The sequence below is a fragment of the Bombus affinis genome, chromosome 13 (genome assembly GCF_024516045.1).
Source record: "Bombus affinis isolate iyBomAffi1 chromosome 13, iyBomAffi1.2, whole genome shotgun sequence".
NCBI lineage: Eukaryota > Metazoa > Arthropoda > Insecta > Hymenoptera > Apidae > Bombus > Bombus affinis.
This window is the reverse complement of record NC_066356.1, coordinates 5,544,617-5,561,774: the sequence shown is the minus strand read 5'-3', so window position 1 is coordinate 5,561,774 and position 17,158 is coordinate 5,544,617. Positions and strand designations below refer to the sequence as shown.

The 17,158-nt window shown below is 34.9% G+C and overlaps 3 protein-coding genes across 9 annotated transcripts; 2 read left to right on the top strand and 1 right to left on the bottom strand.

Annotated features, from left to right (window-relative positions):
* Positions 1-142: 142 nt before the first annotated feature.
* LOC126923020 (arginine-glutamic acid dipeptide repeats protein-like) lies at positions 143-12,165 on the bottom strand. 7 transcript variants are annotated; one of them, XM_050736001.1, is made up of 8 exons: positions 11,925-12,164; positions 10,752-10,893; positions 8,633-8,992; positions 8,423-8,503; positions 4,941-8,346; positions 3,859-4,137; positions 1,963-2,161; positions 143-1,867 (listed from the first exon to the last, which is right to left on the bottom strand). In XM_050736001.1, exons 2-8 carry the CDS (start codon positions 10,797-10,799, stop codon positions 1,801-1,803), a joined length of 4,440 nt encoding a protein of 1,479 aa, XP_050591958.1. In that variant the 5' UTR covers positions 10,800-10,893; positions 11,925-12,164; the 3' UTR covers positions 143-1,800. The 7 variants fall into 7 exon arrangements, with proteins under 7 accessions (XP_050591958.1, XP_050591959.1, XP_050591961.1 ...); XM_050736002.1 differs by having other exon boundaries at positions 8,633-8,974; XM_050736004.1 differs by lacking the exon at positions 10,752-10,893 and adding an exon at positions 9,058-9,132 and having other exon boundaries at positions 8,633-8,974.
* A 1,048-nt stretch (positions 12,166-13,213) lies between these two features.
* Positions 13,214-14,351, top strand: LOC126923048 (protein dj-1beta-like). The gene is made up of 4 exons (XM_050736056.1): positions 13,214-13,421; positions 13,630-13,788; positions 13,851-14,040; positions 14,105-14,351. The coding sequence occupies exons 1-4, from the start codon at positions 13,239-13,241 to the stop codon at positions 14,224-14,226; spliced, it is 654 nt and encodes a 217-aa protein (XP_050592013.1). The 5' UTR covers positions 13,214-13,238; the 3' UTR covers positions 14,227-14,351.
* A 102-nt stretch (positions 14,352-14,453) lies between these two features.
* On the top strand, positions 14,454-17,058 carry LOC126923030 (uncharacterized). Its single transcript, XM_050736022.1, has 2 exons — positions 14,454-14,641; positions 14,811-17,058. The coding sequence occupies exons 1-2, from the start codon at positions 14,609-14,611 to the stop codon at positions 16,974-16,976; spliced, it is 2,199 nt and encodes a 732-aa protein (XP_050591979.1). The 5' UTR covers positions 14,454-14,608; the 3' UTR covers positions 16,977-17,058.
* Positions 17,059-17,158: the final 100 nt, after the last annotated feature.

The window sequence follows — 17,158 nt, the reverse complement described above, 5'->3', positions numbered from 1 at the left end:
AAAGAGCGAGGAAAACAAATACCATGTGTAAAATTAATTAGGCTAGGTCTGATGTTAGTTTCTGACTGATTCATGACTGGCCTTTTTTATAAATTCGTAGAATATTATAGCGTTGGATATAAATTACCGTGACACGAAAAAATAGTGTATTTAATAAGACAGGCATTTATTTTCTGTCCAGGGAATCCAGTGACAGGCAAACTGGTAATAAGAAATTATACAATGATTCGATCTCCTGATCACATAAAATTTTCCATTTGACGTATTCACTTTTCCTATTTTCTCTGATAACAGGTTAATGCAGAAAAAAATGTCTGCTTGAGATTACGTTGTATTAACGCAAATGTATATAATTCTCTCACAGATAGTTGTATGGTGACATAGGAAAAATATATTATAGTCTCGTAAGTGCAAGCAGACATTGACAGTACATTGATCATTCCACATCTGAATCATACTTTTTCATTCTGAAAATGATATCCAATATTTCTTTGTGAAGAAATTAGAGAAAAAAAGATACGATAAAACTGGATGTTCCTATGAAATATTTTACTTAATTAAATAACTACATTACACTGAATTAATTATATAGCAGAAAATTTATATGTTCGAATTGTCGTCAGAATAAAGGATCATTTTTCTTAAGCATTTACTCTTTTCTCTTTCATTGAAAACACGCATTAATTTCCAGTGCCTGCACAGTGCATACAGAATATTTTTGTGAACATTACACACGATGAAAGATTATGCGTTCGCTCACATCATTTTTCTACAAACTTTTTTTAACTTTGGTCACTTCGTTACAAAGTTTGCTTTTTTACCATTTTTTTGTGTTTTGTTCTTTAATTACTAATCAGCCGCTCGATCAAACTAGTATCAAACGCTCGTGGTCTTCAGAGTAAAATCTTAAAAGGATACATATAGAAAATATACAAATTGTCCGACACAGAAATTACAATAATTATTTAAAACTTAAGTTACATCTTATAATACGCTAAAACACGAAAAGTCTGTGAGAAAATCATTTATGCATTGTTTCATGATGCACAGACAGTTAACATGTTCGGGAAGCTACTCTAAAGATTATAAAATTATTATTCGTCTCAAAAACACGATTTGTGTTCGTCGGTACATAATCGAGTGTTGTAAATTGTAAAATAAACAGACAACGATTTACTTTCCCGCACGTAAGCACGAAAGAGCTAAAAAACAAAAAAAGAAGAAACACGGTGAACCACTTCTCTTCTGAACACTTTGGCATTATTACCGCTGTGAGAAATGAAATCAAACGGAAATGAATCTCGTTTGAGCATATGGTAATATCGTGGTTTCGATAATATATATAATATATATAGAAATTACAAACAAATTTACACGTCAAGCGGTCGCTATATATATATATAAATATATACATACACATATTTATATATATATAAATTTCAATCCTCCATAGTGCTAGATAAATCTAGCTCTATCCTTTAAATCGTGTCATATTTACACTAAAAAGTTACACGTCGTAACAATCCTTACGTTTTTATATTCTCATTAATAACTTAACTTTAAAGAAAAACCACAAAAATAATTTTTGATCATAAACGTAAGGTCAGCGATCTTGAGCAGATCATTTCTATTTTTTTTTATCCTTGCACCTTTTTTCTTATCTCTTTTTTTTGTCAATTGCAAAGCATGACGCCTTGTGCTCGATCACCGCCTGACGAGTACTCGTTAATTGTTTCTAACGAGGACCGTCGCGTCCCTAATTATAAAGATAATCATTAAAATATATAAATACAATTACACTTAAGGGCGTGATCCACGTGCAGCTTCTTCCAGTGCGCGAACTTTAAGCTCACGCTCGCGCTGTTGTCTAAAAAACACCCTTTGTTAGTCCGATACCACTGGTCGTCTAAATCAAGCATACGTACAATTGTATAGCTTTGTTATGGATTTCAAAGGACGAACCTTAGATATTCCTCGTGGTGTGCAACAAGCGATGCATGAGGAGGGAATCGATCGCGTTCCATCATTAGATGACGTTGTAATTGCTCGTGATGCGCCGCCATATCCGCGTACGGTCTTCCAAGAAGTTCCGCGGGATGAAGAGCCAGTGCTGGGTCACGGGGCATTAAGCCTGGTCGAGGATAATTTGCACCAGCTGCCGCTGTACAGATAGAAAACATTAGTAAATTGTAAAAGGCGATCGTGTTGCCTTCATAAGATAAATAAAGCCTTGAGAAAACTTATAGATAGACGGGCATGCATGATGAAGCGTGAGATTTGTTGGACGATATTTTTGGTTTCGTATGCCGCTGCACTGTAACAACTTTCTTCTTTCTCTATTCCCTGCCCAAAATTAACTGATCGCCCAAAACAGGATCAACTCTTATTTCTTCATCTTGCATTCAATCCTTGCAATATTACACAAAAGTACCTTTACTATCTAGCATAGATGAAAATACCAATAAGAAGTAAATTAATTAGTAAATTTAAAAATTAATTTCCAGGTAATATATAATAAAAACAAATTTAATACAAAATTATTTTATAAGATCAAAATATCAACCTTTCATATTCCAAAGACTAATACAAATGTTACACTTGCACGATTACTCTTAAACGATCCTGAACGATCAGTTGATTTTGGATAGATTTATATAATGACATTAATAAGATGTTATAACAGGATATGATAATAAAAACATATAGACGTTATGTTGCTGTAATGTTGATAAATTATGCAAGTAATGTGCAATTTTTAAAAGATTATTGTTATAAATAGATAATAAATATCATAAATGTTTGTGCAGTACAGACACATTGTGTCAGTCCCATTCACGCACGTACCACACACACTATCATTGCAGTTTACTTAAAGGTAATTCACGCTATTAAAAACTCATAGAATCTTTATTGATGAATCGTACCTTCACCCAGAAACTGCGCTCGATGATCGAGAAGCTCTAGTTTCAAGTTAATATAATATGGCATAGCGAGAAAAGCGACAGAAAAATGCAAAAAAAATTTTTGCCGCAGAGAAAAATTTATATTTCTCTCTATATTTTTGTTGTCTTTTTCTTTATGAAAAAGATAAGCTGTTGGTGGCAGTTAGAATGCTTCCCATTTAAGTTAGAGTGACTGATATTAAATTGATTAGGTGAAAAGCACGTTACAGTACGCTTACACGCAATTGACCGCTTTACCGATCACGGACTCGTTATCTTGCAAAAAAGAAAAATAAAGATTCAGAGAAATCTTACTACTCAAAAAATACCTCTAATAAGATTATCTCCTAACTTTACGATCTTACTTTAAAAATTGAATATATGTGATTCTTATATGTTAATTTACGTTTGATTTTACATTTTTATTGTATCAATACAGAATTAAATTACAATTCGCTAATCGCTCGTAACGTTTTCAAATTATAGAAATATTCTCAGTAGACTGGAGATGTTTATACAAATTCATATTGTTATTAACACAACTAAAGAAATGGAACCTGTGCAAAGATTTGTCCCACTTTCTAAATATAATATATATAAAATATAAAGTGAAATAGAATATATGATATAAATATAAATGTGAATATTCTTTATACATATCTCTATATTAAGTCTGTACATCTTTAAATTCGCTATAAATGCATAAATATCCGCAATCTACTTATCAAATTTAATCAAGATCAAAAAAGTAATACCTAATATCTATGCTCACGGGCAAAAGTAAAATCGTGATATACTTATACACATGTATGTATAAAAAAATATTCTTGTTGGTTCTAAGATTATAGAGATAGTCGGTGAAAGGAGCGATCATCGTGCGGGAGCGTACTCAAACATCCTGATTTATAGGACCTACCAGGCAGGGGGAATCCAGCTGCAGCCGCAGCCGCTTCCTGCTGTTGCTGAGCCTGTTGCTGGGCCTGCTGCTGTCCCGGATGTAAGTGTAAGTGCGTATGCGCATGCGTATGCGCGTGAGTGTGAGCATGATACTCGGGCGAAATGCCAGCCATCTGCAACCGGACCATCGGGTCAGCAGCTAGAGCCAGTCGCTCGTCCAGCTGGCCGTGGTGATGAGCCGCTACGGGATGGCCAGCCCCTGCACCCGCTGGCCCCCCGCCGGCTGCAGTCGGTATCCCTAAACCCGACAGCGCCTCGATCAAACATACTGTCCCAGTCGTACTCTTAATTCTAACCAGCTACGTAGTAGTTCTCCCGACAATGAATTCTTTTTTGATTTTTTTTGCGGCACTCTTCTGTCAGATCTTCGACCGATAGCTGCGTCTTACATCATTACTTGATCATTTGGTAATTATATGACGAACACAAGAAGCAGCTAACATTCGAAAACTATCATTATCTCGCTTTATCCCTAAATTAACGTTGTCCACCGAATGAAGTCACTTTAATAATTTTGTTTCGCTTTGACAACAGAATAATCATATATCTATGGTATTAGAATATAAGCTCCATGAGTCTTGGGATTGTAATTTGAACAACGCTGATTTAGATTCTAAACTCGGTCGAATCTCGCCAATTTTCTCAATCAAATCAAAATCATAATCGCTGTTCGAGGTTCTCGGATATAAAATGTTTTCTTCTGAAAAGTTGTTCTGACTTCTTGTCCGTATTGTAGCTAATTGCATCAGAAATTTAACACCATACTCTAAATATGATAAATGATTATAAACTCTAACTTGTAATCATTTACTCAAATTTGTACTTGACATGATAAAGCCAGTTACAATGCAGTCAAGAGTACTGGAACAACGTTTGGAAAGTCACAGCTTACATCTGAAATCCTGATCAGCAGCAACCCGGGCCATGAAAGCCTAAAATCACTCATCCATAGTTAATTTTGCGTTCAGTCCAATATGCGAGAAGAAAGATACGCATTTCAAGGGGAATGGCAGACCCTTACTGGTAGAGAGTTAACGTTACCTAGTCTTTCTAAACGTTCTCTTTCCAACTGACTGGGCCCAGGCGGTGCTCCATAAAGACTGAATTGGTGGAGAGCTTGAGGAGGTCCTGACGGTCCAGGAGCGAGTCCAGCGGCCGCATAACGTCGATGAATTTCCAACCAATGTGGATCCACTGGCGCTGGCATAGGTCTAGGCGTTCCCTTCAGAAGCTCCTCTTTTAGTCGATCGTTTAATTCTCGTTCGCGTAATTCTCTTATCTCTCGTTCTCTTTTCTCACGTTCTAAATGTTCTAGTTCTAAGCGTTCTCGGGCAGCAGGACTATACATGTAATGTAACATCGGATCTGGTGGCGCAGGATGTCTAGCAGGTGAAAATGCAGCGTGTGGCCGAGCGTACTCGGACAACTGTCTCAAAGCAGGAGTATCAGCATAGGATCCCGGTCTTGCAGCATATCTGTCATATGGAGACACGACAGGTTCAAGAGGCCCACGACTAGGCGGCTTACATGTTTCTGGCTGTTTCTCAGGCGTGGTCATTTTCCTAGCTTGTTGCGCCGCAGCTCTATCACGTTCTTCTCTTTCCCTCTCTGCCTGCTTCCTCGACCTTTCCTCTCTCTTTCTTGCTAACTTTGAGTCTGGGACAGGTTTGAACATTAGATCTGTTCTGGTGCAAGAGTTGTTCTCGCCTCGGTTCCAATGTCGTAGAAATATGGCCGATTGTGACCTGTGACATTCAGAATCTTCAATTCGAGGCTCTGGAGATGGACCTCGTGGGCTTGGGGGTTCTTCTTGTTCTTGTTCTACGAGGTCAGGTTCTATTTTAGGTTCAGGAGCGACTGGAGGCTGAGATTGCGGCGGTCTATGGTGATGATGCGCTGAGCTACTTGATGTCAGACATGTGGTTGGAACTAGCGATGGCTTACGTTGAGTATTATGTGAACTGTGCGACGAAGAGTGACTATGAGAACTGTGAGAGGAGATGGTCAACAGTTTGTCGTGATGCAGAGCCGTGGCTTGATGCATTGTAGAAGAGTGATGATGCGTCGCGATGAGATTCTCTCCTTCTTCTCTCGTTGTCACACTGGAACTCGTGCTTGAATGATGTGCCGTCATCATAGTTGTACTTTCTTGACTCCTTTGTGGGGATGGAGGAGGGATTGCGTGGGGAACACCGTAAGGATATGGTGGAAATGAGGGATAAGCACCAACTGGAGCATAACCTGGATAAGCATGAGGATGATACGGATGCATGGCAGTAAATAATGAATGATGCATCAAGGGGTGGTGTGGGTGGAATGGATGAGCCATATGAGGACTTGGTTGCTGGGCTGGATGCATCACAGGCTGTGGAATAGATGTAGGTGGTGGTGGAAGAGTCGGCGTTGGGGAAGCTGCCACAGATTGTATTTGAGGAACAGGTTGACTGCTTGGTATGGAGTGCTTGCTAGGTGTTGGTGGTTTGCTGGAACTATCTGGATCTTTTTTAATATTCTCCAAACTCGGACCAGGAAAACCAGACTGAAAACCAGGAACTTTGACTTCCTTTAAACTTTGAAGCGGATCTGGCTCAGGAGGAATAATCTCTTGCTTGATCTTCAAATTTTGAGGCTCCATCGGTGGCGTTCCAGCTAAATTGTACATCGGTGACGGTTTCTCCATGGATAACATTCCACTTGACTGAATGGGTTGGAACAGATTATTTGATTCATTCCTCTCAGGCTCGTTATTTTCTGATCTTTCTGGTATCCTCTCTGGTATTCTATCAGGTATCCTACTATCTCTAATCCGTTCCGGAGGTAGTCTGTCGTCGGAAATTCGTTCGGACATTCTGTTTTCAGAAGACATGACGGTTAAGCCAAGTGGTTGTGGCGAACTCGGCATCTGAGGTATCTGCGTCATGTTCGTTGGTATGCTTTGCGAGATATTGAGGTTCAATGGTGGTCCCGGTATGCTTTGAGGCATATTTTGCGTACTTGACAGGTTCTCACCGTGTGCTCGAAGGTTTTGCGTTGGTCCCATGTTTTGTGCATTTGACATATTCTGCGGTATATTCGGCGGCATCTGCATACTCTGTGATAAGTTTTGCGGCACATTCTGAACAGGAGGAACATTGGGTGTGTACTGCATATTAAGTGGCAGTCCTTGGTGCGTTGGAGACATGATCTGCGAGTTCTGCATACCCTGCGAACCAGTCGAAGCACAAATACCACTGTTCTGCATCGACTGTGACAAATTACGTGGCATATTTTGACTCATATCGTTCATATTTAACGACTGCGACGTGGTCAAATTCAGCTGCTGTTCGGGCTCCTTCATATCTTCGTTAGATGGTGACATGGCTGGTTCTATTGGCATAGGTTCCAACTTTAATGGCTGATTCATAGCTAAAGGAACATCTTCTATTTGATCCTTCGTTTCTACTGATTCTTCCAATAACGGTTTCTTTTCCAAGGCGTGGATAACAGGAACAGAAATTGGTAAAGTCTGTATAGGCGTTGGTACGGGGGTAGAAACTGGAGTTGGTTCAGAAGGCTCTTCAGGTGTGGTTACTGCTGGACTAACAGGCTCTTCAGTTGGCACTGTAACAGGAGTAGGTTGATTTTCGTTCGTATCACCTTCTCCTTCCCTTTCAGGTTCATCCATGAGAGAGTTGCTATCGGTCGTGAGAGACTCCGAGGGACTCTCAGGACGTTCACCAGGACGTTTTCGCTTCTGAGACTCCTTGTCCTCGTCCACTTCATCCGTCTGAGGTCGTTTTTGACCTTTCTTCGGCGTCTCTGGCTTACTAGATTTTTTCTTATTCTTGTCTGGCGTCTGTTGCTGTTGCTGCTGCTTTTCCTGATCAGGAGTATCCGTTCCTCCTGTACGTCGTGGTCTTGCAGGTCTAGGCGTTTCCTTGGCCTTGTTTCTTGTACGCATTCTCCCTGGGCTATCTGGTGATTCCGCAGGCACAGGGCGGAACAGATATGGTGGCGCAGGCGGTAGTTCTCCGGTCTTCTTCAAATGTGTCCTGCATTCCGTACAAAGCAACAATCTGTCCTTGCCAGCTACCTGATAATCCTTCGAATTAGTTGAAAAACAATGTTGACACGAATGCGTTGCTCCGTTAGTGTTTGTGTCTCTGGAATCACTATCCTCTTCCGAGTTATCGTCTTCTGTTACGGAACTAATTTCCCCACCAGGATTATTGCTTGCAGGAGTCCCAACAGGTACAGTTTCCGGTTCCGAGACAGGCTCCTTCTGATTGACGTTAGCTGGTGGAGTATCTTTGGGTGGAGTTGGCACCTCTTCTTTGGGAGTGCCAGCACGCGAGTTTCGTGTGTTACGAATTCTTCTAAGTGAACCCTGTCTTCTCCTTCGATGAGGTCGGTTATTATTCGCTCCTGGCGTTTTCTTCCATAAATAGTAGAATTCAACCAATTCCGGCTAAAAGTAAAGGAAAGAAGAAGCTTTGCTACCTGTTCTCTCAAGTCTCACTTTACTTTCTCTCAAATTTCATTACCGTGTCTTTATGAGGTAAGAGATCCTTTCTGATTCTTGAGAAATTTTTTCCAAATTGCCGAAGTCCTTTGACGAAGCGTTTCTATAGGACAGATCGATGACCAATTAAATGGGAGTCTGATCTTTCCTTTCCAATTATGAGATCACATACGTACAATCACGATAAAGAAACTACTTAATCAATTTTCCAGATTTTGTCACTTCTACTTACAGTTTCCTCCTCAGACCACTTTTTATCGATGCCTTTAGGTACAGGACATTTAACCAAAGCTTGCAATGCTCTTCCTGGATCATAGCCAGAGTCGTGCAAGATATCCAGAGCATTGATAGTCGTGTCGTCACGGGAAGCAGCCACACAACCGTCATCCGGGGATCCTCCATCACACATACCAGCAAACGCAGCCATAGATCGAGCTGCCCTTAAGTACATCAGAAGATCCCCGTCCAATGCCATAGCTGGAATCCATCTTAGCTCCTCTCGTTCTTTAGAAAACTCTGGATCAGGAAGCAGCTCTCCAGGAGGTATACCCGGCCGATACTCAGGCAAACGGGCCTGACAAGAAACCAATTCCTGTACCCAAAATTCGGGATTGTGCGTGGTTAGCACCAATGCCAAAGCGAGTTAGTTGTACGCACCTATACTCCGGCTTGCTTTTCGAAACTACACGAGCCAGTATAATTTTTTTCCATTCTGTTCCGTTTGTTACAATACTGGTACGAGAAGTAGCGTGAGTACTTTTATATTTGTGTACAAACTAATGATTATAAATATACGTATATATATATATATATATATAAGCATGAGAAACAAGACAAGTTAAAAAGATAACATATAATTATTATATACACGTGTTAAGACTTGGTACCATTTAACAACGATTAGTCATGTTCATGTGTATATAAATTAAAGCTACAAGTTAATCTCCACTCGAACAAAAAACACATTCACTGTAACATTTTCTAATGTGAGCAGATGAACATGAATTGAGAAAATCATAGTTAACGAATGAAAAACAATTATTTCACAAACAAATGTAACAAGATGACATTTACAAGATGAGAAGAAATTGTGATAAAATGATTATTCTGCGACTAAATACTTCTTCGCAAAGTTCCTAACTTTAATATTTCGTAGATGGTTCAAGTAACCAATGGGTTATTACATAAAAATAAAATATTTTATAATTTCACCGTGACTGAAAACCACTATAAATATAAAGTTAATCTTATACTTATACAATATTACCCTATAATGTTATTGTTAGAATGCTCTGTCATAATAACTTTCATCATATTTAGGGTCTTCCAACAACAGTAGCAAACTCAGGGATAGTACTTGCGATGTGATTTAAGTGTTGTGGCTGTACTATTAAGCAAGTAGAAAATTATAATTGTGACTTAAAGAATAACTATCATTGTTATTTGAACCATCGGCTTACAACAAAGCTGTATAAGGAATAGGTAGGTATTTGTGCCATATAATGTTCAACTCTACAACTTTTTCTTTCAATGTGTATAAATATAAGATAGATATTAAAACTACAACTTCTGAATGAAAATCCTTCCTATGAATATGGATTTCAAGCACTAAGAAAACACTGATGTTTCAATTATTCTAAACCTGTAACTAAGTACACGCCATGCACTTTAACAATTCTTGAAAATAATATGATGACTACACTGAATAGCATTGCAAAATAATTATACATTCTTATAAGAACTACGCAAGTATATCTTTATTTTTAGTTTTTTCTAAAGATATGTAAACTAATTGGGTACTAAAATATTTATAGTATGCATAAATAGTGTTTATGAATTATTAATGACACCTGATATACATATGATAATTAATTTTAAGAACAAAATTTTATATAAAGTAAGCATTTCTTACATTTGCGAATAACTATTAGCTTAAAAATTACTTGTTTTACTTATTTAATTCACACATATTATCAATTAATACGTACATATTGTTACTAATAACACAGTTTCAAACATCTCTGTTCCATACAAAGTTGTTTAAAACTATAAGTCCTTCAACAACTCTTGAATATACACATACCTAACAATGTAGGTAACAAATAACTTGAATATCACCCTAATTTTAGTTACATATAAGGGAAGAGTGAAATACATAAATGAGGAGCAATTACCATTGAACATATTAGGTATTGTGAAAAAAATGGTGTCACAATTACCTGGTGCTTCAATGATGAACTCTGCCTTATCTATACATTCAGAATACACATTTCAGGAGAACAAGCCTTGAGTTAGGTACATTGTGCAATATAGCTAAGTAGCAAAAAAGGTTTTCAAGGTATATGGCAAACCTGGTGCGAAGGGCCAACCCGAATCTCGCCCTGGGTGCCGGCAGACATCTCCTCCTCCTCCGAAGCTCCACCGTCTTTCTCCAGCGTTTCAAGTGGCTTCTATCTTGGATTTTCAGTAAATTCCTATCATCCACCCCCTGAACTATATAGTCATTCTATCAGTATATTTATAAAAACTGTTTAAGAAAAAGTACTGCTAACATGCTTCCTCCTTTTTTTTTTTAATTAATGACCCTTTTTTCTATTATGATGTCAGTTATTATGGCATTACATTTTATTTTCCTCAAAGTAATAGTTACATTATGCAAATAATACCTTAAAGATACAAGTATGTTTTTATAACGTCATTTGTCATTTTCTTTTGAAGCACCTTTTCCTATATACATTCTGCTCCCTAATGGCTCTATTACTTCTTGTCTCAAATACAACTAAAATATTTTTGAACTACAAGATATCAATATGGAAAGTACCCTACAAAAGGAATAAAATATAACTATCAAATATTTATTTGAAAAATTACATCCAACGACTTGTTTCATCAACACCTGAACAAAGTATAAATTTATACAACACAATTGAAATTAATGAAAGTACATATACATATATATATGTGTGTGTATATATACATGAACAAAATCCTGAAAAAATCAACCGTCTCATGTATACAATAGTGAAAAAAAGCCGTATGTTCATAATCTCATGATTTACAAAAAGGAAACCAAATCCTCTTTCAATAACCCATCTTAATACTCTAGCAATTACAATATATATCTCTACTTTCTTTAAGTGGTCTTGAGTCACGGTGAAAGCGGTATAGTTGGCATAAATGAGTTTTACATATAAAATCGAAACGCTTTATCGTCATCGTAACGCGATTAAAGCGTGCCAAGGAGCGATGGACATTGTAAAATTTTTCATTGACTCATCGACGTGCAATGTGAGAATACAGAGAGAAAAAAACCAACTATTTACACAATTTCGTCATATATGCAGAAAATACGAAAAAGGAACAGGAACACCGTGTTCGAGCGGTAAGTTAATTATTGAATCCCGTTTCTATAGATTATAGGTTACGTGATAGAATTTTTCGTCACATCGCACCTCGTCCTGCCGGACTTCCGGGAGAATCGTTAAAATAAAGTGAAAAGCCATAAAATTTCAAGGCAAACTCACCCGTGATTAATGTTTCAACGACGTGCTTGCATTTTTCCCCCTAACGCAACTTCCTTCCACACGTAAGCGTTATACACAACTGCGATTCACACCGATGAATAACCGATGAATATTTTAAGATTTACTACTAATTAACCATCGAGCACTACAGAATAATCTTACACAAATCAGCAGCCACAACACCCAAACGCAGCCATCTTGTACTGCGTTTTGTTTCGTTTTTCTTCTGTGGGGGTGCGTTCCGATTCCGCGTATTCCTTCGTTTCCTTTTCACAATACTTTTTCGGTGGCAATTTAAAAATTTAAAAAATTACTGTATTCTGTTCTATCACAGAGAGTAGAAAATTATATCACAAAAAATTAAAGGAATATTTAATATATGTAAAGAAGATAATATAATTTGAATGTATGATTTGAAATCTTTCGAAGACAATTTCGTACGAATTTTTTAATGTTAGAAATAACAAATGTTAGATGTAGATTTTTTTAAGTATGACCTTAGGCCTCTTACGTCTTATATAATTGTTTGATAATTAATAATATTAAAGAATTTAACGTTACAGGTTATGGGTTATAAGTAGACTGCGCATTTTTATGTATTTATGGGAAATTTGAAGATGAAAAAATGCACATAATGCATATAATATCGAAAAATATATAAAATACTCAAAGTAGAGTATTTATTATAATGTTTAGTAGATGAAACAAGTCGCTATTTAGGTTCCATTTCTTTAGTCATACATCATATGTTCTCTTAGAATTTCTCTTTTATAATTCTAGGATTTTATTATTGTTACATAAGATAATTATGATTTGCAATTTTTTAAGTTTATTATTTATTTCATCACCGTATTTGTTATTGGTATACACAAGAATGTATTAACATTGACTTATGATTTGTAAAGTTTATAAAACAAATAATAATTTACTTCGAAAAATTTCAAGATAAAGAAACGCTACCTTTTAAGTTTAATTTTGTAGTATCTTTTCACTACTTATAAAATAGATAAATATGTAATTAGCTGAACTGACTGTTGTATTTTCTTCCCTGTGTAACATTATTAATGAAAATGAAACAATACTTTCCTACATTTTATGAAACAAATTATCATTTAGTTATAGAAATTTAAATATAAAGAAATTATTTACAGAAATGATTTTCAAATTTTTATTCTGTAATTTCTTTTTACTACCTTTAAAATAGAAAAAAATATAATAACGAGAAAGTTTATTTAAGATTAGACTATTATATTTAATAATAGAGTACCAATAGCGTCAATGCTCCCTTCTCTCATTATCAACATCTAGTTACACATGTCAGTATTGTGCTCTGCTCTTTCACATTTTGTACAATCGAATTACAAATTTCCGATAATTCTATTGAATAAAATAAAATATACTGTAAACATGGGTAAAAAATCAGCACTTTTGTTAATAGCTGATGGCTCTGAAGAAATGGAAGCCGTAATAACAACGGATGTCTTACGTCGAGCTGGAGTATGTTTTTTTTATTACATATAACCTTGAACTACATATTTGCGTTTTAGATTTTAACACGCAAATTTTCTTTTAAATATACTACTTAATAAAAAATAACATCTTTCCCATTAATGTCAGTACATCAAATATTAATTTAATTTATAGATCATTATTTATGAAAAAAAAACTCTGTGCAATCTTTTGTTACTAAAAATTGTATTTTTAGGTTGATGTTACTATTGCTGGTCTTACTGAGAGCTCATGTGTCAAATGCAGCCGTGATGTGAAAATATGTGTTGATGCAAAACTTCAAGATGCGGTTAATCAGAAATATGATGTTGTAATATTGCCTGGCGGTTTAGGTGGTTCAAAGGCATTTGCAGATGTAAGTAAAATTAATGCTTATGTTTGAACATATATTAATTATCTTTTCTTTGCTTTGTATAGTCTGCAGAAGTAGGAAAGTTGCTACAACAGCAAGAACAAGAAAACAGACTTATTGCTGCTATTTGTGCTGCACCAACTGCATTAAAGGCTCATGGTATTGCAAAAGGAAAACAAGTCACATCATATCCTGCAATGAAAGATCAATTGACAGATTATTATAAATATTTGGAAGATAAAGTTGTAACCGATGGTATGCATCTATTCATAAAATTCTACTTGCTATACAACAAATATTTTATTTATATATATTTTAGGTAATTTGATTACTAGCAGAGGCCCAGCAACTGCATTTGCTTTTGGCTTAGTTATTGCTGAAAAATTGATTGACAAACAAACAGCAGATAATGTAGCAAAAGCTATGTTGTATACAGAGTAAAAATCAATTTAACCTTTGCATAAGCGTGTTATTGCATATATGCATATGTTATTCATAATGGATGATTGTGTTTATGTATTAAAACTATGAATTTGAATTTAATAATAAATTAATATATATTGTAATTATGGTATATTATTTTTTATTTTGCATAAATTCGGTAACTAAATGTATTACCATTCAAAATACCCGCCTATACGGTTGCCATTTTAATCAAACTTACCGAAAATTTAACATCTTCATTATTACATAGTCAATGATTAAAATATTTGACATTTTACACGTGTCGATACAAACTAATGTATATATGTTACTAATTATTGAAAAGACAAATATTCTATAAATTAAAAATATATTAAAACAAAACTGATGTTTAAGAAAAATGTTTGAGAGTGATGATTGGGATCTTGATCAGGTAAATTAAAAACATTTTTTGTGTCAAATTTTATAAGTTTTGTGAAATAATTGTAAAAAATATTCTAAATAAAATATTATTTGTCTTTATAAGATACCATATCAGATAGACCATAAAATAACAAAGTACAGTAAAATTACACAAATAATCTTTTAATGTATATTTTTAGGATTTCTTGAATGACGTAGATGAGAAAGTAAATAATTATTATTCTCAAAAGGACAATCAAGAAAGTCAACCTAAAAAACGTAAAATAGATATAAATGATGATTCAATTTTTTCATTTGACCATGATGTATCATGGAAAGAAAGTACCACAAATAAAAGTACAGAGAAATGTGATAAAAATAAAGACTCAAGAAAGAATTTAATTCTTGAAATATTTAATAAGAATGAATTTAAAGATGCGTTCAGTGATTTGAAAAATTTATGTGATAATACTTCATCAAACATCTCTGTGAATCAAGTACAAAGCTGTAAAAGTAATCAATTACCTAGGAAAAATTTAGTACTTGGAATACTCAAAAACAAAAATATACAGGATAAAGTAATAGAAAATAATACAAAGAATTTAGAGTTACAAAAAGTTGTACCAAAAATTAATGAAAAGTTAGGAAATACAGTATTCAATAACGAAAAAAAATGTCAAATCTCTAAGACTACTTCTAAAACTGAAAATAGATCAAATAATGATAATTCTAAACCACCTTTGTTTGAGAATTCAAGGAAACAGTTATTGTGTAATGTGTTAAAACAGAACCCTACAGATAATATACAAGCCAAAAATGATATTACAAAAAACTATTTACCTATATTTAAACCACAAATAGGGTCTAATAAGAAAATGACATTAATCAGAAAATTTCCTGGTCCAGCTGGGTTATTACCAGATGATATAGACACTAATATATCATGTATTTCATATTTAAATAGTTTGGAAGAAAGTGAGATGACAACAAAAGAGACTGATTCAAGTAATCTATCTGAATATTGTTCTCAAAATACAAAAAATCTATTTACAGAAGGTCCTTGGCAATTAATGTTGGGTGATTTACCAGATAATTTTCTGAAAGGTCATGATATTGCTACTATTAAACAAACAGCAAATATGAATGGTTTCAATAGTACAAAAGTTGAATTTTTGGCAGGAATAATAGAACATATAGACTATAGTCATGATAATCCCCCTATTGTTTTGAAAGATTTCACAGATAAAATTCATGGAATTGTACACAAAGATATACCACTTAAATATCCTGATTTGTTAGAACCTAATGTTGTTGTACTATTACATGATGTAGGCCTTTTAAGAACTTCTGGAACTTTTGTTTTGAATAAATATCAAATTCTAATTTCACCCTCCAGTTTGTTAGCAATTTATACTAGTGAAGGCACAATAGAACGTACAGAGTATATGGAAGCAATTTTTGGAAATATTTCAGATAGTAGAATGAAGACAGAAGGAAAAGAGAAAGCAGATTGCATTTCTGCAACAGCTTTGAAGGCACACTCATCAAAAGATAATAGTCAGTTTATTGAGAAAAACAATAGTAATAATAAAAAGCCAATATATTTCGGAAAGAATATAGAAAGTGTTACTAAAAAAGGTTCGAGTTTCTCTACAAATTCGATCGGAATAGACGAAAATACAGACGAACCAATGGATTTTGACACTGACGTATCTTTTTCAGTGTCTTTCAATAAAATTACAGACACACAAATTGAAAAGAATTTTAATACTTCAATGTCTAAGAATTTAGAGCATACAAAGGAAGAAAGTAAGAAACAAAAATTTAAACTGTCACTAACAAAACAAAAGGATAACATACAGAATGATGATATAGAAAGAGCTAAAGATTTATTAAGATCTTTGAAAAGATCTACTCCAGATATAAATGAGAAAAAATCCTTTTCTCGTAATTTCAAAATTTTACAAACAAATGCTGAGCATTCAACAGCAGCAAATATCTCTCTTAAACGAACTGAGTCTGACAAATTAAATGATATGTTGTTTGAAAAAATAGGTATTGATAAATGCTCAGAAAAAACAGTTTCTTCAGCTTGTCATAAAGAAGTGGAACGTTCTTCTCCTCTTATACGGTCTAAATTACTGCAGTTTAAAAATGCTGATACACTAACACTTCCAGAAAGTTCTGCATCTGTAGCTACATTAGATTCACTGAAAATACCTGATAAGTTGGCAGAAAAAGAGCTTCTCGGAACTTCAAAATCTATATGTGATATATCTCGCGATACCGAAAATGACTCTGACGACGAAATGTTATCTCAGTTAGATATGGACATCATTTTCAGTAATTACAGTAATAAAAATTAAACATCGTTGGCACAATGTAGTGGACAATTTAACAGTTCGTTGGAAATTGCGGTTAAAATAATAAATATTGTTAAATCGAAAAGTTTTGAAAGATTTCATATTTACATACATTTACATTGCGTTACTTATATGCTATTGCAGAAATAAGATACTTGTAAATACTGCATGCTTCAATTTTTGTA

Coding starts and splice junctions, on each gene's coding strand:
- LOC126923020 (XM_050736001.1), bottom strand. CDS start 10,799: ATGTCTGCCGGCACCCAGGGCGAGATTCGGGTTGGCCCTTCGCACCAG. Junction 8,993..10,751: donor GGGTTGGCCCTTCGCACCAG/GTTTGCCATATA, acceptor TTTTGGGTACAG/GAATTGGTTTCTTGTCAGGC. Junction 2,162..3,858: donor AGCTGGATTCCCCCTGCCTG/GTAGGTCCTATA, acceptor CTATCTGTACAG/CGGCAGCTGGTGCAAATTAT.
- LOC126923048 (XM_050736056.1), top strand. CDS start 13,239: ATGTCAGTATTGTGCTCTGCTCTTTCACATTTTGTACAATCGAATTAC. Junction 13,422..13,629: donor ATGTCTTACGTCGAGCTGGA/GTATGTTTTTTT, acceptor TTGTATTTTTAG/GTTGATGTTACTATTGCTGG. Junction 13,789..13,850: donor GTTCAAAGGCATTTGCAGAT/GTAAGTAAAATT, acceptor TGCTTTGTATAG/TCTGCAGAAGTAGGAAAGTT.
- LOC126923030 (XM_050736022.1), top strand. CDS start 14,609: ATGTTTGAGAGTGATGATTGGGATCTTGATCAG. Junction 14,642..14,810: donor ATGATTGGGATCTTGATCAG/GTAAATTAAAAA, acceptor GTATATTTTTAG/GATTTCTTGAATGACGTAGA.